Genomic DNA, 22,892 nt, shown 5'->3' on the forward strand with positions numbered 1-22,892 from the left:
AGCAGGTGGGCTGGCAGGGGACGTGCACCAATACTCTGGGGTCATGCCAGCAGGGGCAGTCGGGTGGAAGATGAAGATGGAGTGCTGAGGAGGTTGTCGTGATCCTTGAGGGAACCCCCCAGTCTGGTGGGGTGACCTTTGAACTGGGGCTCAGGTGCTGGAGGGACCCTTTACAACACACAGAGGAATCCTTGCCTGGATGCACAGGAGCAGGTGTAGGGCTAGCAGGAGAGAGTCAGCATGTCTGGTAGATCTTCTGAGTGTCAGTCTTGGAGGACTGGTGAGTGTCGGTCTTGGAGGACTGGTGAGTGTCGGTCTTGGAGGACTGGTGAGTGTCGGTCTTGGAGGACTGGTGAGTGTCGGTCTTGGAGGACTGGTGAGTGTCGGTCTTGGAGGACTGGTGAGTGTCGGTCTTGGAGGACTGGTGAGTGTCGGTCTTGGAGGACTGGTGAGTGTCGGTCTTGGAGGACTGGTGAGTGTCGGTCTTGGAGGACTGGTGAGTGTCAGTCTGGGAGGACTGTGGTAAAGTAGCAAGGAGGGCTAGTGAAAGAGGCTGCTGCAGCCAGGAGGGCTGGCAGGGCCTGAAGAGGTGGTGCTGGGATTGGTGACCACAGGAGGAAGTGCAGTGAATGTGTTGGTGGTGTCACTCTACATCCTACAAGTATAGGGGCTGCGAGTCCCTGCCTGTAATGTGCCAGTGGTACAGATTTTTACATAGTGACACTACTGGTGATTCTGCAAGCAAGTGAAGTGCTAGAGGAAGAAAAGAAACTGTATATAGGACTGTATATATTAGAAGTTGTCCCTGAAGATGTTTCTAAAGTCAAGCAGGCATCCCATAATACCCCTACTCCCCATCCAAGTTGTATCCCCTCAATAAAATACAAAAACAAAGTACTGGACTGTTTTCTGACTCTGGGAAACTGTGGAAATTTGGTGTGCCTGGCTGTGCAAGGTGGGGAATCCCAATTTTCCAGTGGCTCCTACATGGGGGGGGCTATATATGGTATATCTGTAAAATTTTGTTAATAACTTTCTGTGTAATCCGAAATTTTTTATACAATTATGCCTTGTCACTACAGACATTTTTGACCAGAACATTTACCCGATTGTGTAATCCTTTTGCATCTACACACAAATCCTACTACAAGACAAGTGTGATCCATCATCTCCCTTAACACAGGCCAACAAACACGGCATTACTGACTTACATAAGCACCATCCTCCTGTTACTTGTATCTCAATGAATAATGCATGAGAGCAGCTCTGCATGACATAGGACCAACACCCCTGACAACTGGTACATGTCAGAGGCATAGAAGAACATTGGAAATTTCCAGAAGGTGGGAGGGGCTGGGGCAGTTATCCATGGCCATTAGTACCGGGTAATTTCATAGATTCACTGCACCCCATTCCTAAAGGGACAAGGAAGGATGTACCCTTTCTTTAAATGTGCTTTTTTGGTGGATTGTTCTTAACCCCCTCACTATTGTGAGTTGTTCCTGATCTACATCCCAGCATCAGCTGCTAAACTGAGCATGGACCTGGAAGGGATAGCACAGGAAACCGCTTCTATGGTTTACATTGTGCCCTAATATTCAAACAAACTCCTGGATGCAGGAGGAGCTGCACACTTGTTTTAGAATGGACATGCCGTGACATATGTAATACCCCATTGGCACCTAGGGTGATGGTATAGCCCTTAAGAGTGTGGACTACATCCCGGGCAGTGAAGGGGTTAAGCCCCATATCTGGGGATAGGTGTATGCCATACGTTATGAAGCAAAAGAAGTATAAGCTTAGACAGGCATAATGGACGGTGACAAGAACGGGTTTGCTAACAGGTGAGTTTGTTCTTTAACCGCTTGCCGACCAGCCGCCGCAGTTGTACTGCGACAGAATGGCATGGGCAGGTGTATCACCGTTATGTTACGTCGCTCCTCCTGATTGCCACTAGGGGCGCACGCACCCGCGGCTCGCCCCAGGAGCCAATGCGCAAGACTGCCGGGCTCCCGCGATCGCTCGGAACACGGTGAGAACCAGGATCTCTGTGTGTAAACACAGAGATCCCAGCTCTCTGAGGGAAGAAGTGACAGATCGTCTGTTCATACAAAGTATGAACAGCGATCTGTCCTCTCTCCTAGTCAGTCCCCTCCCCCCTAAAACACACACTAGGGAACACAATTAACCCCTTGATCGCCCCTAGTGTTAACCCCTTCACTGCCAGTGACATTTTTACAGTAATCAATGCATTTTTATAGCACCGATCGCTGTATTAAATGACAATGGTCCCAAAAATGTGTCAAAATTGTCTGATGTGTCCGCCATAATGTCGCAGTCACGATAAAAATCGCAGATTGCTGCCATTACTATTAAAAAAAAAAAAATTTTTAATAAAAATGCTCTAAATCTATCCCCTATTTTTTAGACGCTATAACTTTTGCGCAAACCAATCAATATACGCTTATTGTGATTTTTATTACCAAAAATATGTAGAAGAATACATATCTGCCTAAACTGAGAAAAAATTAGCTTTTTTTAAAAAAAAAAAGGGGATATTTATTATAGCAAAAAGTACAAAATATTGTGTTTTTTTTTTTTTAAATTGTCTGTCTTTTTTTGTTTAAAAAAATAAAAACCGCAGAGATGATCAAATACCACTTAAAGAAAGCTTTACTTTTGGAAAAAAAAGGACGTCAATTTTGCTTGGGTACAACGTCGCACGACCACGCAATTGTCAGTTAAAGCGACGCAGTGCCAAATCGCGAAAAGTGCTCTGGTCAGGAAGGGGGTAAAATCTTCCGGGGCTGAAGCAGTTAAAGAGATTAAAAACATGCTTCAGATGTAAAGTTCAGGCACCTTTAAAACCTATACCTCTTTCCACTTTAAAAACACTGAAGATAAAGCCAAATTCCAGGCTATTCTGTTTACTGTGATGAACAGCTTCACTTGCCAGTAAGAAGGTGCAACAGACAGGGAGGGGGCCAGCAAGCTACAGCACTATGAGAAAGTGTTATGCCCTGTACACACGAATGGATTTTCCGATGGAAAATGTGTGATAGGACCTGTCGGAAATTCTGACCGTGTGTGGGCTCCATCACACATTTTCCATCGGATTTTCCGACACACAAAGTTTGAGAGCTTGATATAAAATTTTCCGACAACAAAATCCGTTGTTGGAAATTCCGATCGTGTGTACACAAATCCGACGGACAAAGTGCCACGCATGCTCAGAATAAATAAAGAGATGAAAGCTATTGGCCACTGCCCCGTTTATATTCCCGACGTACTTGTTTTACGTCACCGCGTTTAGAACGATCGGATTTTCCGACAACTTTGTGTGACCGTGTGTATGCAAGACAAGTTTGAGCCAACATCCGTCGGAAAAAATCCTAGGATTTCGTTGTCGGAATGTCCGAACAAAGTCCGACCCTGTGTACGGGGAATAAGAGATTCGCTTGTCATAACGGCACAGCATTTGGCCATATCTGAAGGCTTTTTGGGGTGTTTGCATCTGTAGATGCCTACACGCCAAATCTACAGCAGTTTTTTTTCCCTAGAAACAGGTTGCCTTTAAAAAGGATCTGCCAAGTCCATACCTTCAAGGCAGATCATTTATTTTTGTTCCTATGTGGAACTGAAGATGTTCTTGCTTGAGGACTCTGTCAATGGATGCCAGTGAACAAATGACATCAGTACACAAAGGATTCCTCAAAAAGGGTCCAAAGCTTTTTTTTATGTGGTCACATGGTAAAGATATGGCAACGTATCGGAGCCTCCAAAACGTTGCCTTATGTTTACCATGTGACCACGTAAATAAAGCTTTGGACCCTTTTTGAGAAATCCTTTGTGTGATGATGACATTTGTTCACTTGCATCCTGATTTTTTTTTTTTTTTTTTTTTTTTGTATAATGTAAAAGATGATGATATGCCGGGTAAATAGATACCTAACATGTCATGCTTTAAAATTGCGTACACTTGGGGAATGGTGCCAAACTTCAGTACTTAAAAATCTCCATAGGCGACGCGTTAAAAAGGTTTACAGATTACATGTTTAGAGTTACAGAGGAGATTTACATATGCTAAAACAAGTCTTTATGCTGGTTAAATTAATAAACTATGAGAACTAATGAAGGTTCTATATAATCAGAGAATAGTTCAGGTTCAGGTTCAGGCACTTTCATTAGTTCTCATAGTTTACTAATTTAACCAACATCAGGACTGTTGGTAGCTAATGAGAATCAAATACGTAACTTGTGACTATTTAACTTGTGTGTATCTGGCTCTGATATTAGCCAGTGCCTCACCGGACACTGACCTAACCGCACCTCCCTGGCTTAAAATGAATGCTGATGTAAAATAAAGGTTAGTAGGTTGAGTGTCTTTGAACAAACTCTGTAGCCGAGACTATCAAACAAGAGCCCTACACATTTTTAAAGCTAAAGTAGCCATTTTGGCCAACAGACTACCCTTCATAACTTTCCATCTTTCAAATAATGATAATTTTTGGCTCTGCTAATAAAGTTACACAACTCATTATGATGATCACCATATGTATAATGTTTTCCATTGTCTCTCACATTGAACTTAAAGATCTGTGTAAGGGAAAATATATTCCAAAATTTACAGTTTGATTTCTCCTATCAGGTTCTAGCCACCGACATGTCCAAACACATGAGCCTGTTGGCTGACCTAAAGACCATGGTGGAGACCAAAAAGGTGACCAGTTCTGGTGTCTTGTTGCTGGATAACTACACAGACAGGATACAGGTCAGTATCGGAGGAATATAGAGCTCTAATGTAGTCTGTATTTTTTGCGTTTTATACTACAGGGTGCCAGTTATACGTAGCCATACTACAGACTATGGTCGTAACATGGACTTAAAGTAGACCTGTTTTGTTGTAACGGTAAAATAGGCCCTCATAGGAGAAAAAGCCTGTACTTGTAATTTCAATACATTGAGCTCCAGCCACTACACAGCATTATACAAAATGTGGCATGGCGTTTTCATTATGTGTAACTCAGTACAGATCCTCCATGGTCCCTTTCTCTTACATCCAGCTATAAAATGACAAATCCCTGAAAGGAATTACATTAACAATGTCTTTACTGAATGCCTACAGATTCGCCAGCTAAACAATAGATAAGTGTTAGCACCAAACTCTAGATAGGCAGTAGCAATGAAAAGTTCTTTAGTCCATTTTGTCTAACAAAATATCAAACCATTTTAAGACCATCCTTCATTCGCCCTACAGACAGATGTTCAAGTGCAGGGGTCTCCAAACTTTCTAAGCAAAGGGCCAGTTTATTATTCTTCAGACTTTTTAGGGGGGCTGGCCATTGAGTAGAAAAATGTCTTTGCATCAGTGGGAGTATACAACATCCCATCTTTAGTATTAGAGGAATTATTAGTGCCCCATCGTTGGTGTCAGTGGGAGGAATAGTGCTCCTTAGTTGGTGGCAGTGGGAAGAATAGTTCCCCATTGTTGGTGTCAGTGGGGGGAATAGCACCCCATTGTTGTAAGTGGAAGGAATAGTGCCCCATCGTAGGTATCAGTAGGAGGATTGGTGCCCCAAGGGCTGAACAAAGGTAAGCAAAGGGCCATAGTTTGGAGATGACTGTTCTAGTGTGTTATGAATATCTTCCATCAAGAGCAGAATCTCATCTTGTCGAACCTATACCCCTGAACACATGGTATATGTGCTTACAGTATGAACTGTAATATTTTTTTAAACCTACTCAGCTCATGTTGCAATGTATGGATAATGGTCTTTTATAAATATGGAGGCACCAAAGTGCTATTCAACTTTTTTTTCAGATGATCAGATAATTTTCTACTGGTCCGTTATATGCATGGCGTCGATTTGCGCAAACTTTTTTTTTCAGTTTTTACCTGCTTTTGTTCTAAGGATAAAACAGGCCATTTTTGTACCTGTGCCAATTCCAAGGGCGTGCCTGCTATAGTCAGCACTTCTCAGTCTCAGCACTCTAACAGGAGAATAAGTCAATAGGAAAAGTATTTGGTCAATCACATTAGCAGAAAATTATTTTACAGTATTGCCATGGAAGGAAACATATTTTTGGGAACAGAGGCTGCAGACTTAAATAGAAAAGCAATTCTTAATTATAATTAAAGTGATACTAAACACACACTGTTTAATTTATATTGTCCCTTCTATTTCTGTATATAGATGATGGCTCTGAAATTATTTTAATTAAAATAAAAAAATCTAGGTACCCTTTTCCTAATCCATATACAGCTGTCGCATGGCCCAGATCTTTCCCAGCCTGTCTGCTGGTAAACAGTGGCAGGAGAAGCTTCTAGTTCTCTGTTGCGTGTCACATGTTCAAACAGCCTTTGGGATACAGAGTAAAAATAAAAAAAATGAATATCAATAAACTATTTTAAATTGTCATACAAATATATATTTGTAATCGAACCTTTATTATTTTTGGTAATAACACGGTGTGGGCAGATTTCTGTCAGTCACAGGCTGTGTCACTCCCCTCCAGCCTGTGTCTTAGAATAAGAGGGAGGTGACGCCTCCATTAATCTACATGTAATATCCCACCCCCATTGTGTTTAGCTGGTTAGTGGGTATGGAAGAGGGAGGGAGTGGGCTGTCATTTACCACTGTGTATACGCCCACATGTGTGACTCTATAGTCACATGAGCTGCTCAGATGTGAAAGGAAGGAAATGCCCAGCATAGAAACTCACTGAAAACTGAGCATGTGCAGAGCTGCCAACACAGATCTGCAAAATCTCCAACTGCAGTGGAGAGGATCAACCAAGCTGTTTGCAGAATACAGAAAACAAATCATAGTGACTGAGCGAGTATAAACAGCATATAATACAGCATTTATTGATCTTTTTTTTATGATGTGTGTTTAGTGACACTTTAGGACAGTGTTTCTCAACTCCAGTCCTCAAGGCGCCCCAACAGGTCATGTTTTCAGGCTTACCATTATTTTGCACAGGTGATTTGACCAGTTTCACTGCCTTAGTAATTAACACAGCTGTTTCATCTTAGGGAAATTCTGAAAACACGACCTGTTGGTGCGCCTTGAGGACTGGAGTTGAGAAACACTGCTTTAGGAAATGACTTTATAACTTCAGTTGTTTTTTCTTTTTTTGGAAAAGTTTCCATTTTAAATATGGCAAATGGGGAACAGAAAGCTTGAGTGATATAAAGAATAAACCGCCCATTACTGGGGCTCAATAATGTGTCTGAACTCTTTGGCTATAATAACCAATTAGGTTGTCCCTTTCTTGACTGTTGGGGCAGGTTAGGAAATGAAAGGAAGAATCTGGTTGGCATGGCCAACATAATTGTTTCGTGCAAGTTCGTCTGTCAAGGTAGTGACCCACCTAAGTAAAGAACTAGACATAGCACAGTTTGCATGTGAAATGCCCAAGTAACAGAAAACCATTATCCCTTATGAAGATTTGAGCCCCTTTCTGTGTCACTTCATCAAGAAGAATGGAGAAGTTTGAATTTTCTGTCCTGTATACAGTTTGGCTACACAGCCTCAGCATGTCATGCCCACATCTGGACTAGGAAAGAAAATTTTGTATTGGTGACACCTCCAAATTTTGATTTGAATTGATGAATTTTGTTATCTGCAAACTGTGCTGTTTATATTCACGTGTATTTATTTTCTTCTTGCGGTTTGGCTGTTTTTACCTATTTCAACATTTCTTTATTCATTGGATGAAAGATCCCCTTTAAATTGATCTTGCGTCTGATTGCTTTGTTGTCTTTCTGCTGCCACAGGTTCTTCGCAACATGGTGCACTGTGCGGATCTCAGCAACCCGACCAAACCACTGGAACTGTACCGGCAGTGGACTGACCGCATCTTGGAGGAGTTCTTCAGACAGGGAGACAAGGAGAGGGAGAGGGGGATGGAGATAAGTCCTATGTGTGACAAGCACACTGCCTCTGTTGAGAAATCACAGGTACATTTCCATATTGGATACAAAATCCTCCCTCCTTAAATGCTTGGTCTTTGTCCTGAATGTCTTACAGCAATACCAAATAGGCCCTATCATGTACGGAACAGAAATCAACTTTTAAGTAGTAGTTGTTGAAATTCACTATTGCTTCAATTGTCCCAGCATGCAGTGTTGGGAAGAGCTGGAGGGCCATCAGTACCAGGGGAGCTGCCACAATCTAGTTCTTTTTAAGGTGTTTTATAAATGTTATCATTAACAAAACATATAACACCAACCAGGGTACACAATGACAAGCCAGCAAGATATACTGATATAAAGGCATTCTCCAACAAAAGGTACACAAATAGCATTTACAAAGCCCATCATAAGTACAATCTTAATCAATAAACAGCTGGTGAATACACAACGTAAGGCACATAGGGTAAGCTAGCCAATATAGGCAAGTTATAAGGCGCACAAATGACATATCTGCACCAGAGCATCTATATTGCCTGAAACTGCAGAGATCGAACTCAACCAAATTTATCGATTTTTTTTTTTTTTCATTAATTTATTTTTTATTTGGACATCCTCTTGCGGTATAAGTCAATTTGTACATAGGTGGAGTTTTGTTTATTAAATCAATTCACATATGCAAGCTAGGGGGGTCAGGTTGTTTCCACTTTAAAGCAATGTTTTTTTTAGAGAAAAGAAGAAAAATCGAAACAATATCTTTTGAGAAGCTCGAAGGTCTTCCTCTTCTAGATCTCCCAGAAGCCATCTAGCAGGGGCACAGTGGAATTCTTCTTTACCTAAGCTAGTTGAAAGTTCACTTTGTAAAGTCAACATGCTCTAACCCCTCCTTTAGTAAATTAGCCCCATTATTTTTCAGAGATTAGACATGAGTTTTTAGCTGTGGTGCTCAGAAATAACTTGTAAACGAAAGGGCTGAAATTGCAGAAGTTCTGTTATGCAGCCATGTTAGAAATTATTATAAATCGGTTGAACCCTTTATACATTGTCTACATCCCATGTGTTTCTGTACATCAACAGGTTGGCTTTATTGATTACATTGTCCATCCGTTGTGGGAGACCTGGGCGGATCTTGTTCACCCAGATGCTCAGGATATCCTGGACACCTTGGAGGACAACCGGGATTGGTACCAAGGCATGATACCTCAAAGCCCGTCCCCGCCACCAGATGATCCAGACAAAGATGAGGAGACCGGTATGGAAAAGTTCCAGTTTGAATTGACACTGGAGGAAGAAACGGAGGAATCTGACAAGGACCGGAACAGCGGCATCGAGGAAGAGGAGGGCTGTGCGCTCCAAACACCTGAGATCCTAGAACCTGAGCTGGACATTGAAGAAGACCCCACAACACAGGAAGAGTCACCAGAACAGACTGACGACCAATCAAACGACACATCTTCTGCGGAATCCTGAACTTTACCGACAGAAGACAATGAACTCTAAGACGTTTAATAACACACAAAGACCTGTTTTACATGGAGATCAAAATATGTTTAATTTCCAGTTTCATATTTATTTATTTTTGTCTTTTTTTTTTTTTTTGAAGGTTGTTTTTGTATTCTCAAGGGGAACAAACACAATTACTGTAGATTCCGATACTTTGCACAGAATAGGAGTTTGTTGCCATAAGTAAGTTACAACACACTCTCTACAAAAAAATCTATAATGTGTTTTTTATTTAATTTTTTTTTTTTAGTGCTTTTTTTTTTTTGAAAACCAACAAAAAAAGAAACTATTTATTTCCCTTTAAAACGGATGCAACAAGAAAACCAAGTCCCGTTCCTATTTTTGCGCATGCAATGACAAAGCCATTTTTTTTTTTTTTTGAAAAAATGAACAAAAATACCCATCAAGGACTGAGCAGAAATGTAATGAATTTTTTTTAATTACTTTTTTTTCATTTGTAAAACAAAGAGAAACCTACTGTCTCAGCCAAGCTGAGCTTACTTCTCAGAGTGTTTTATTCCATCTGAGAGTGATGTAGGGTTCCAGAGACTGTGGAAAAGGTGTGTGCCTTTTATGTACTTGTATCTCTGTGTCTTTTGTTGTGTGGCAGATGGCGCTCCCATGGCAAGGGTTTCTGGGTAAAACAAAACAGCAGCACCGATGCTGAAAGGTGTGGTAGACAGGGCTTTACTTTCACCTCCTCCGATGGGTTCATAGTGCTCTGTTCATATGAGGTGGAATGTTCTAGAACTGACCTTTCCACTGCCAGAGAGGTAGGTGGAGCCCAACTCCAAATCGCCCTCTGGTAGCCAAACGGTAAAAAGAATGTGGAAATCTATAGCCTCCAAAAGAGAGATATATATATATATATATATATATATATATATATATATATATATATATATATATATAATCATGTTTTTTTTTTTTTGGTACAAAAAAGTAATATTTTATTTAATTCTTCAATTCTCTCTTTCTCTTAAATCTCTTGACATTTTATATATATATATATATATATATATATATATATAATTTATAAATGCATATAATTTATTGATTGCCTTTTCTCACAAAATCCACTTCAACGCCATAGAACTGCAAAAACTGTGGTGTTTGCTGATTTAAAAAGAAAAACAAAAAAGATAAAAGAAAAGCTAAGATGGACTGATATAGGAGACAGAGAGATTGTAATTGTCTGAGCCTCTTGCAGCTTTGCCGATGGTCTTCCTTACTCTTATTCCTTGTTCTCTCTTGCACACGCTGGCAATACACTGAGTGAAGGTTTTTATTTTAGAAGATGGCAAGCTGTAAAAGCAACTGCAGGGTAGAAAAAAATAAAATGTATATTTTAATTTTTTTCACCAGCAGTTTTTTTTTTCTTTTGCTTTTTTTTATATGTTTTGTTTTAATGATGTTTATATATTTTGTATTATTTATTTGAATGTGTCTTTGTTGCCAAAATACTTGCATATCTGTAAGCTGCTTCTATGAAAGACTGACATTCTACATGATTTTTGTTTTTCACTCTTTGGTTTCCTATTTTGTGTCTTTAGACCCAAATCGATTTCTGGGAATTAGATGAGGTGAGAGTTTCTTGGCCACTGTGAGCTTTTCTGGTCTTGAGTGTATTTCACTCAAAAAATATATTGCTAATCAACATTTAGGACAGTCTAAGAAAAAAAAATATTAGGTAGGTACAGTTTAAAAAAGAACATCAGATTTGGCAATACAAGTACAGACTGGAATCCCATACTAGGGAGCCTACCACAAACTAGGTCAAATCAAATTCAGCAGATGATAAAAAAAAATGCATAGATAATACCATCTATAAAACTGCATGCCCAAAAGCTTGGGTGGATGCAGAGATATAAGAAGTTATAATTTTTCCAATAAAAGGTGAGCTTGGTCCTGTCCCTTGCAGCCTCTTAGGCCTTCATGCTAGTCTTTCAATTTTAGGCCTCGCTGGCCAATAAGGAGCTTTGTAAAGGGTAGGGTAGGGTCAAAAGGCCAAGCTGGTTTTCTAGAGGAAAAGTCATAATTTGAATACAACTTCAAGTGCATGTATATTTGAATCTACCAATGGCTTTGACATACTAAAATTCTGCTTATGCATCTTTCATCATATGCTCAGTTTGAATGACCCAAGTATGTGACAGGTTCGCTTTAAGCCCTTAGCTTTAGCTATTGCACCCAACTCAAACTATTTGCCATTGTAATTATTACATTAAAAGAGTATTTCATAATTTCTTTTTTAATTGTGCTCAGTGTCCGGTTGTGCCATGTCCTTGGGTTTTCTTCAGTGCATCTCACCGATATGCATTGTGGTCAAAGAGGTTGTTTATGGAGCTTAAAGTTTTATATCTAGTACATCTAGGTTTTACTTCTAGTAGGCAACTTTAACACCCCAGCTTAAAGTTGCATGAGGTTATTTCTGATTTAAAAAAAAAAAAAAAAGAAAAGTCTTAAGACTAACTGACAGCCACAGGCATGACTGCCAGAGGCATGATGGGATTTGTAGTTTCACCACAGCCGGAGTGCCAAGCTTACCTACCCCTGATCTAGTTAGACCCCTGCAGCTTATTTGTAAGGAGAACTGTGCAGTACGCTTGACTCCTGTTAAGGGGCTGCTCAAAAAACATCTACCCCTGGTCCCTCATCTTTTTCGGACCTCCCAACAACTAAATGGAGGATCACTTGTTTTGTTCTATTTTAGCTGCCCTATGAGATATTCTTTAGACTTAAAGAGTTTAAAGCACAACACCAGGTTAGTTAACCTCTGTTGGGTAAATTTTGCTGACTGTGTCCTAGCTGGGGGAATTTTCAATCTCTTCCTGTCCGATAACCTAGGGATAGAAAGCAATAGAATGGGGTAGAGAGGGCAGATAAATAGAGCTTCCCCTTTTGGGTGGCACTCCGCTTTAAGCCTTGTTCTACTCTCATGCAAAGTTCTTAGGTCCAGCAATATGGACAAGGTCAGATCTTGCAAAGTAAGTTGACATACCGGCAGAACGAACATTTTGTAATAACAGCCAATTATAATATTACTTCTTCAGCTGACAATTGATCAGAGAGAGGACCTATATCAGTGTATTGGTACAATAACTGTTTTTATTACTTGTAACAACCAAGATTCTTGCTTCTTTAAAAAAAATAAAAAAAAAATAAAAATTTGACTGCTGGTTGTGCTGGGAAAGAGAGTTCCCGATAAGGAAGGCTCTGAAAAATGCAGGCCCCACGTTGACAGGATTTGATGGACAAATCCATCTGACATCAGTTTGAGATGCTTACGAGATCATTCACAATCCATTGCAGGTGTATTTGACTTGCTTCAGATGATATAGCTTCCTATAGACTTCTATGGAAAGAAAAGGAGTTGTGAAGTGAGCGAATGCTCATCGATGCAGTCTATGAGTCATCCAAATTCAAGCTATTTCTATCAGTTTTTTGCTGCTATACACTCCCTGTACAATATTTGGCCAGTTTTCAAAGAGCATCTGCTGTCAAAACAAACAGCAGGGAGCCAGTATGGAAACCAAAAGCTTCATTCGTGAGCGCGTCTGTGGACTAACTGGCCACAACTGCGCCAACCACTCCAGTTCTCCTATGTGTGATCTTGTTTCTGTACCTGTTCTGGAGAAGCAGCTTACAGGCTTTGCAACATATGTATATTTTTATGTAATTCTGTTTTGCCTTAAGCCAAAATTGATTTGCCATAGTCTTAGAAGTCCTTCTGTGTGTGTTTATAATTTATGTGAAAGGGCTGTCTGCTGTGAAGAGAATGAACAAAAATCTTAATTTTTTATCATCTAATATGATATATGATTTTTTTTTTTCATTTTATTTTTGCATATTTCTGCATGATTTTTTTTTGCATCCTTCCAAAGAATATCATTATACGGTGGTGTGTGTTTGGAGACTGTTGGGTGTCCCCCAGGGAATCATGGGACAAAATGTCTAATTTAAGAAATAAAAAACTATAGCCAATGAAAATAGAGATTTTGCCTTCAGCAACCATTTAGGTTTGAGAATCTAGGCCAGCACAGTGTTGTATATGAGCAAACACTTATATTTCATTGACTTTAGTTTTTTTTCATAAATGAGGTCCATTGTGAGCATGTGAGTGCACAAAATAATATGTTTATCTGGGATTGAACAACAGGAAGTCAGTAGAGCAAAACAGCTGCATTGTGGTGGGAATTGGCCTTTATGATGGATGTTGTCTGAAAGGAGAGATGCTCCTGGTGCTGTAGCAGCCACATTTTCCTTTTACCATTCCCTGTGCTACATGGGTGAATGAAGAAGAGATCATGAGTGGCTACTGGTGCCAAAATTTGGTAGGTTTGAATACGACTGAAAACCATCACTTTAAGTGGTTCTTATAATTAGGCTCATTCTCTTAGTACATGTACACTTTAGTCATAATCGAATATGAAAGGGTAGGGTGGCTATTCCAGCGCAGTCCCACCACTTGGACAAGGCAAAATGTCTTCTCTCCTATGTGCCTGGTTCACAACATGCTCCAGTTGCGTTCACAACACGCTCCAGTTGCGTTCCAGTGGTGTGTGGGCACAGTGCCAGCAGTGGTCTGAATCTCGTATTTGTGTGATGACTCAGGTCCTTCACATCATAGCCTCCCTCTTCTTATATCACAATCCCATTCTTACATCAGTGTCCTCAGTCCCCCTACTTGCCACAATCCCCATTTCACATCAGTCTCCCCTTCACAGCAGTGTCCTCTCTCCCCCCCCTTTACATCAAGACCCCTTTATCCACAAAGTGGTGTCCTCTGTCCTCTGCCCCCCCCTCTCATCAACCCTTTTCCACAATAGTGTCTTCACCTCACCTTCACACCCCTCCTTTACACAGCAGTGTCCTCTGCCCTCTTCCACAGCACCTTTCCTGCAGTGGTGTCCTCTGCCTCCCTCACCCCCCCCCTTCACATTACAGCTCTGTGCAGCTCTGCCCCCCCTTCTCATCACAGCTCTGTGCAGCTCTCACCCCCCTTCACATCACGGAGCCCTGCAGTTCTTCCCCCCCCTTCACATCACAGACCCCTGCAACTTTGCCCCCCTTCACATCACAGACCTCTGCAGCTCTGACCCCCCCACACATCGCAGACCCCTGCACCTCTGCCCCCCTTTAACACCACAGACCCCTTGCAGCTCTGCAGGACAGGCAGGAGCGGGAGCTGCCAAAGTTAACATTTCGTAACAAGCTCATGATTGGTTGCTAGGACTGCCCTGCATCCTAGCAACTAATCACCTGCTGGCTAACTTGAAAAGTAACACTGGCAGCTCCTTCTCCCACCATTCGTCCAGAACTGTCCTGCCTCCCGCTTTCCACTCTACTGGTGATAATGACAGCAGTGAAGGCTGGAAGAGAGTACTGGCTCCTAAATGGTGGGACCGCAGCAGTCTAGATTCAGACCGTGGTCCGCTATTTACTGATTCCTGACCTAAAGAGTTTTCTCACCATATTGGGACTTTTTTTTCTTGTTTCGAGCTATCATTTTGCAGCTGTCAAAGCTTATTCTTGCCTTAGTGTTTTATGCTTTGCTGGGACAAGTAATTCTGCTATTTACACCACAGATAGCTGTTTGAAGATGGATTTCACTATATTTAAGAGATAACTTAGCCGGCCAAGCTTCGACCAAGTCGGAGAAATCCCTATAATCTTGGAGAAAAGCTGTCTTGATTTCGAGATTTAAAGGGAATGTACACCCAGTTACAGCTGTTTTTGCTCATACTACTGAAGTCTTTTTTGACATTGGTTACCTAGCTGGAGTTACCTGCCTCATCCATTTTCTAATGCAATTGGTTGCTCTTGTTACTCTGAGAGGACGAGAACTAGAAAAGGGGTGGTACCTTCAACACAACAATTAAGTATTTTAACAGAAGTTCTGACAACAATTTAGGATTGTAAAAAATTAATAACAGTATGAATATTTATATATAAATATATATACAGATTATGAAGATGAACACTTATGTAAAGATTGTATAGAGTCTGGAAAATTCTCTAGTCATAAATTCTTGTATAGAAGTCATAGTATATAAGGTCTCTGGTTTGCACTTTATTTCCTATTTAAGATAAACTAAGCCTTTTCTGTGGACACTAACCTGTATTAAGGAATAGATCAGCCATTTGCTTTTGTGTTCTATATGTTTGCTAATCATGCTAATGTCCCTTAACATGATAATTTTCGTCATTTTATTGTGGAAAGAAAATGAAGAACCACTTACGACATGCTCTATCACAGTACTGTTATTGGATATTCTCTTTTAAATAGAACTGTGAGCATTTGGGTGAAGTGAAAATGTGCATTACCTCTGAACATTGTTAACCCTCGATCTAGTGAGCCATAGAGTTCCCCAACTCATTCATTTGATCATCCTGTAGTCAAAGGGAGGACTGGGAGCATTCGTCATACCACTCAAGTTATGGAGTCCTAACCCTGGTTATATGCTGGTCCCGTCAGCAGCAAAGGAAGTGATAAGGCACTTAAAATGAAACCACATTCTCACCTCATCTACTGGTTTGGATGTTCTTGGTGGACCTAGAAGAGATAAGGAAATCTTAAAAAAAAAAACACAAAAGGAAGTCTAGCCTTTTATTGCTGAACTAGTACTGTGGACCTTTTTTAGTCAATTCATGTATTTTGAGCCATAGGTATTTTGTAAAGAATGGTAAATCTTTAAAAAAATACAGTAGCACCATAATCTGTGATTGTTCAGTTTGGTGTGGAATGCTATGCTTATCTCTAGTAGCTTAGTCCAGTTAAGCCCTGACGTAGGAAGAGAGGTGGGCCTAGCGCTTTGATATCATCACATATATTATAACTATGTCATTTTCACACATGCATTATCACCCCTGTTGTGGTGTTGGTTATCTGAGACCTCAGTTTTAACACATTCTATAAGGCCATATCTTTGTAGACACATGACCAGCATACCTGTATGAGCTTTTTGGACATCCCATTCCAAAACCATGGGCTTTTATTATGGAGTTGCAAAATAACAGGCCTCACTCTTCTGGGAAAGCTTTCCACTAGATTTTGGAGTGTGTCTGTGGATATTTCAGCCAAGTTAGCCAAAAAAGCATTAGTGAAATCAGGTACTAGTGTTGGGCAAGACCTGGCTTACAATCTGCAATCCAGTTACTCCCAAAAGTATATAGGGTTGGGGTCAGGGTTTTGTGTAGGCTGCTCAAGGTGGCCAACCTTGTCAAACCATGTCATTATAGAGGTGGCTTTGTACACAGGGGCATAGTCAAGCTGGAACAGAAAGGGGTCTTCCCCAAACTGTTGCCACATGGTTGAAAGCATGCAGTTATCTAAAATAACTTTGTATAATGAATAGTATAACCTGAACCTTTCATTAATAACACCTGAACATAGTCAAACTTTTGGCCACATACTAGATTTGATGGTCAGGTGACCACAAACTTTTTCCCTTTTTAAAACCTACTTTCCATCTGCTCATATTTTGCCTAATAAAAACGAAAAAAAAATGGTTGTGAATTCACTCAAATATGATTAGATAGGATCAGCGCCTTATTTTTGCACTTGGTCGTTTTTTGTTTATTTTTTAGAATCGTGAAAAACCCAGCAAACGTGAAATCAAGGGCTAAGTGGAAATACTTGAAGCCTAAAATTAGCATTCATCCATGTATAAGAAGACCAAGCCTAATAGTGATCATTTTGGGCTGCTTGAGTGTTTTCATATTGATTGCTCTATATTAAAGTTAAAAATAGTCGATGGCCACAATCTGTCGTGAAATTTATTGGCCATTGCTCTTGTTCCATAAATAATCACAAGTCAATTTTTGTCCAAATCCTTCAGGCAGTTTTAAATTTTTAGTTATAGCTTGAGTATATATAAATTATCATTTGCATTCTTTTACAGATTACCGTTCAGTCACCTGGCACTCCAGAAACCTCATTTGTCACCCATGTATTGCTTATGGTTATCATGGTTATGGCAAATGACGTAAATGTTGTTTGTTTTAGGCAAAGTATTGTGTGTTGTGCCAAGAGAAACTGCACGGGAAAACTGACAGCTCTTTCTTTTGAGTAAAAGATGAAAAGTGCTAAGTAAATCCAAGTTCTGAGTTTCTAGAATTTACTTTTATTTGAATTGTAATACCAACACCTTTTAATAGTCTTAAGAGACACTTTGTCAGGGCTTTGGAAGGGTTTCATTGCGAGTGGGGCTTTTTTTTTTTTTTTTTTTGCCAGAATTCGGCAGTATAAATTGGCTGTCTGGCCTGTAGGATGTTAAATATGCAGTGTCAGATGATTTCATAGCAGCTGGCCTAAATGTATTCTTCTGATTTTTTTTTTTAACGTGCTATAAGAATATATATATCCTGCAGCGAAACACCCAGAAGTGCAGAGGGAAGAGTCAGGCTATAAAATAGATTTAGTGTGTTAGGATGTTCAGATTCTTTAATCGTAGAGTCGTAGAGAGTTATGAGAAATATAATGGAAACAGTTTTCAATATCTATCTCTATTGTCGAATGGTGTCACTACTCAAGGAGCAGCACAAGGCCAAGACTGGCCATACCCAGCCCTTTGGTTAGTCACCTTGCTACCAATTACTGGGGAAGGCAACCACTTAACTAGGATGCACAAAAGAAGTACATACCTGTTCTGAAAATCTGGAGGGGTGGTATGGGATAAAATTGGGATAATTGTGGTAGGTTCAGCAGCACAGTAATGTGCTAGCGGGAAGACCTGACCCTTTGGAGTAGGGGAACCCATTCATGGAGTCAGATTGCTGAACAATGGAAAGGCAACTGAGATAATCTGCCCATTTATAGAGATAAACTATTACATCAGATGGTCTTGAGCATTGATTGCAAAGGTTAGGAGAAGAGATTGTACATGAACTCTTTTGATAATGCAGAGATATGCTGGCACTTTCTCATTTAGTGGAGAGCTTGCTCAACTTCTTCCATATGCCCATTCTATACTCTAAACTATGGCCCTCCAGTTGTTCAGGAACTTCAATTCCCATCATGCCTAGTCATGTCTATGAATGTCAGAGTTTTACAATGCCTAATGGAAAGTGTAGTTCTGCAACAGCTGGAGGGCTGTAGTTTGAGGATCCCTGTCTTTGACCTTTTGTTCCCTTGTGTAGTAGAGACTGGCCAAAAGATGTCTGGACCCTTTACACACAGTGTTGTGTTTTAGCCAAGGAGAGATTGCTGCATGGTTCCAACCTTAATATACACACCATAGGCAACCTTATGGTCAAAATCGTGCTCTGTATTGAGGAAAAAGCTGCTGTTGAAAATGCTGGTAACACATTTTTTACTTTACAATCGCGTAAAATGGCTGCTCCTGCAAAGGATTGTGGGTCATGCACGATTTCATGTTCATGAAATAATATACATGCCTACACGCCCACCATCCTAACTTTTTGTTTGTCTAATAATGTTTCTCACTCTCCCACTTGTGTTATCTATTGAAGAGCCAATAAACCAAAAATACAAGTTATTTTATGTAAAAGAGCTGCCAATTAAACACCACAATTTTGTGTGTATTAGTACCCATACTGTATCTGTACAGAGAGTTATATATTTGACATCAGACTTTGTCATTTTTTTTTTTTTTCTTATAGCTCATTTTTCTGATTTCAACCATGGCTGTAGCCAACAATTGGCAGTGTTCCTCTTTGAAACTACTGAAAAGGAACTTGTCAGTTTAGAGAAAATAACCCCCCATCCACAAAGTGCAGTTCTAGTGGACTTATAATATGTTCACATTTATTTTCCTAAAAGCTCTTTTATAAAAAATCAACTTTTGCTTGTCACTGTTCCAAAAGATCTTGGATTCTTTATTGTTTTGTTTTAAAAGCAAAAATAGAATAGGTGTGCTTTGTGATAAGGTAGGTAGGGGTTTGGTAAGATGATGGGCAAAGCCTAGAATTCAAGGTGAATGCGAACAAATTGGGTCAATGAAGAGAGTTTGGTTTAATCCTACAAATTTAAAGTGCAATTGAGCTTTTAGTTTTAGTAAGCTAAATACATTATAGGTCAACCTTCCACAACCAGGGTTCCTCCAGAGGCTACTAGGGGTTCTTTGAGCAATCAGTCATTTCTGCCTCTCGGACAAGTTACGGCTAAAACCAATGATCTTTTTAGCTATCTGTAGGGGGGATTGTAACTGACATACATACATTCTTTTTTCTGTTCCAACCATTTGGGCTGGCTCAAGAAACCGTGACCTCGTGTCTTAGTGGCTGTATTCCTTATCAGTCCCTGTTCACACCTGAGCAGAGTGATTTTCAGGGATTTTTTATGAGAGGTTTGCAAGTGTATTACAAGCATTTTAAAAGCATGTTACAAGCATTTTACATGTGTATTCAAGCTCAAGGTGTTTTTATTTTAGCCAATAGAAAGCACTATAGGGAGGGATTAGGGGCGGAGAGCTGCTGTTTTGACAGAAAGCATGCAACAAAGTGCTCATAAAATGCTTGTAAAACTCTTATGTTGAGCGTTTTTCAGACATTCCCATTAAAGTCTATTGGGCCAATCTGCCTGAAAGAAGCTTATGTACTTTTTTGAATGACAGGTGTTTTGCTACATGCGACAAAATGCTCAGATGTGACCAGGGGCCATTGAAATTAAAGAGATTTTGTTTTAGAGCTACAAGCTTCAAGCAGAAAATCACTTGGGCCTTCGAGAAAAGAGGTTTTCAGCAGGGGTCCCAAAAGGCCAAAACATTATTTCTAGGGTTCTTCTGTGTTACGAAGGTTGATAAAGCCTGTTATCGGTGCATCAAAACAGAAGGTGCTCAAAGTCTTACCGTTTGTTTCCTTTAGAAAGCAGCCACAGCCTGTGAAGAATAACCTATCCCCAGCCAGCATGCTGCAAAGAAAGAGCCTTGTTCTCTTTGTGGAAGCAGTGGTTCCTCTGCAGACATCCAACATGCAATCAGAACATTTTATAACTTCCTGCTCATTGAGGGCTCTAGCTCTTACTCAGTAAGGATTGTCTTATGCCGTGTACACACGAGCGGACTTTCGACGGACTGGACTCCGAAGGACTTTTTGACGGACTTTCAACAGAGTTCCGACGCAACGGACTTGCTTACACAAGATCACACCAAAGTCCAACTGATTCGAACGTGATGACATACGACTGGACTAGAATAAGGAATTTCATAGCCAGTAGCCAATAGCTGCTAGCATACAGACGAACAGATTTTTCGACTGGACTTGAGTCCGTCGGAAAGATTTGAAACATGTTCTATTTCTAAAGTCCGTCTGATTTTTCGACAGCAAAGGTCCGATGAAGCCCACACACGATCGAATTGTCCGGCATATTCGTTCCGTCGGACCTTTGCTGTCGAAAATTCCGGTCGTGTGTACACGGCATTAGACCTGTACGTCTTTGCACACCTTTTGTTTTGATAGTCCTTGTAAGTTTTTAGCTGATTTAAACTGAAATTTTAATTGGGCCTTAAACTTTATCAGCCATGGTCAATTTCTGGTGGTGTAAAAGCCCCTTTGCTGCATTTCTATTGGCAATACTATGATCTAGTCTAGATTTTGTGTTTGTTGATCGGTGAAGGATCGATGGTGTTACTGCTTGACATTTTGCCTTTTTGCCTTTTTTGTTTTGTTCCAACTGCCACACCCATGTGTTTCGAAATGGTCAGTTTGTACGGCCATCTCTACCTATAGAAGGGAGGCTATGATGTCTCCTAGCCATCTTGTGTGGAATATATTTTACTTGTTAGGAATAAGATATGTTATGGTAACAAAAAAAAAAGTTTGTGTGAAAACGAATGAACAACAAACAAAAAAAAAAAAAACGCCATTTCTGTACACAGTACTGTAGGTTTTGTTTCTTTGTAATTTAGCCATCGATATAAAGGAACCCCAGACACGCCAGAGAGACCGTACAACCGATAAAGCATTGTAGGCCTCCCTGGGGCTGCTGGGTGTTTGTCCCCCTGCTCTGCTGGATAGTAGCGGCTTTGAATAAAGCTCCCGATTCCAGCAACAGGTGGATTTAAGCCTCAATTGAATCCTTTTAATGATTCTTGTACAGTTTTTTTTTTTAATTTTAGCTGAGAGTGATTGGTTTAAAATAAATGAATAAAAGATATATATATATATATATAAATATAAAAATAAAGTGATTTTTTTCTTTTTGTACATACTATAATGTTAAGATTGTACATTTAATCTATGGGTGGGCGCCTCAGGTTTGAGAGGTGCTGATACTGTCAGTGCTCCTGGTGAGACATATAGCTGCATACTCTGTATATTTCTATGGTGTAATATAGACCAATTGTAGAGTCGTTCTTTATGAGATTGTTGTTATCACATTGCACTGTTCTATGTACCTTACCAAAATCATGGATTACAGCTTCTGGACAGTCATGAACAATACATTGCATCTGTTTCAACCTTCCGAGTCTCCCATGTTCATTGTGTGATCTCTGTCTGCAGCTGACTAGGTTAAGTAAGAACTCCGCTGACCTCTTTTTCAACGTGTTGACCATGTAATTTCAGAATGAAAAGTACCCTTTATCGGATCCCTATGTTGCTATGAAAAGCCTGCATAATACAAAAATTCCTCAGCACACTATTCAGAAGTATTGAGACACCTGCCTTTACACATGAACTTGAACTTTAATGGCATCTTAGTCTGTAGCGTTCAATATTGAGTTGGCCCACCCTTTGCAGCTATAACAGCTTAAACTCTTCTGGGAAAGGGGTAGAGAAGGAAGCGCCACCTGAGTGTAGTATTAACAAATGATGTTTAATGACACCAGGTAAAAACATATAAAAGGCTCATCTGTATAGGTATGTGGTCCTCGGTGTTCCCTCTGATCCTGTGGTGGTGACGCTGCAGGGATGCTGGGCTGCAGAAGGTGGATTACCAGCTGGGAGCTCCTTCTGTGGCCATCAGGAAGAGACTAGGGGCCAGCGTGGAGCGGAGTCAAGCCCTCCTCCCTGGACGATCCCTCCCCTGGATACCGAACCCGGAAGCGGACGGACGACCTGTGACGTCACGCACGCTCCACGCCGGCCCCTAGTCTCTTCCTGATGGCCATAGAAGGAGCTCCCAGCTGGTAATCCACCTTCTGCAGCCCAGCATCCCTGCAGCATCACCACCACAGGATCAGAGGGAACACCGAGGGCCACATACCTATACAGATGAGCCTTTTATATGTTTATATGGTGTCATTAAACATCATTTGTTAATACTACACTCAGGTGGCGCTTCCTTCTCTACCCCTCTCACATCCATCACAGAGCCAACTCTCTGAGGACAGCAGCCGCCTAGCAGCCCACTGTAACCATTACATTACCGGTTACCACTTAACCCTTGAACTTCCAGCCTGTCCCCTATGGACTAAGTTGCTCAGCCCTTTATATCTCTTGTTATATATGGACTTGTGTGTTTGCGCTTACAGTTACCAATACTCTGTTTCTCTAAACTCTTCTGGGAAGG

The 22,892-nt window shown here is 40.5% G+C and overlaps 1 protein-coding gene across 4 annotated transcripts in view; it reads left to right on the forward strand.

Moving 5' to 3' along the window:
• PDE4A (phosphodiesterase 4A) overlaps window positions 1-21,840 on the forward strand; it is a 494,628-nt gene extending 472,788 nt beyond the window's left edge. For all 4 annotated transcript variants that reach the window (XM_073622564.1, XM_073622565.1, XM_073622566.1 and 1 more), the window contains 3 exons: window positions 4,649-4,771; window positions 7,781-7,963; window positions 8,993-21,840. In XM_073622564.1, coding sequence (XP_073478665.1) covers window positions 4,649-4,771; window positions 7,781-7,963; window positions 8,993-9,385 — 699 coding nt within the window. In that variant the 3' untranslated portion in view covers window positions 9,386-21,840. The remainder of the gene's footprint in view (window positions 1-4,648; window positions 4,772-7,780; window positions 7,964-8,992) is intronic.
• Window positions 21,841-22,892: the final 1,052 nt, after the last annotated feature.

The sequence above is a fragment of the Aquarana catesbeiana genome, linkage group LG03 (assembly GCF_042186555.1).
Source record: "Aquarana catesbeiana isolate 2022-GZ linkage group LG03, ASM4218655v1, whole genome shotgun sequence".
In the NCBI taxonomy this organism is placed as follows: Eukaryota; Metazoa; Chordata; class Amphibia; order Anura; family Ranidae; genus Aquarana; species Aquarana catesbeiana.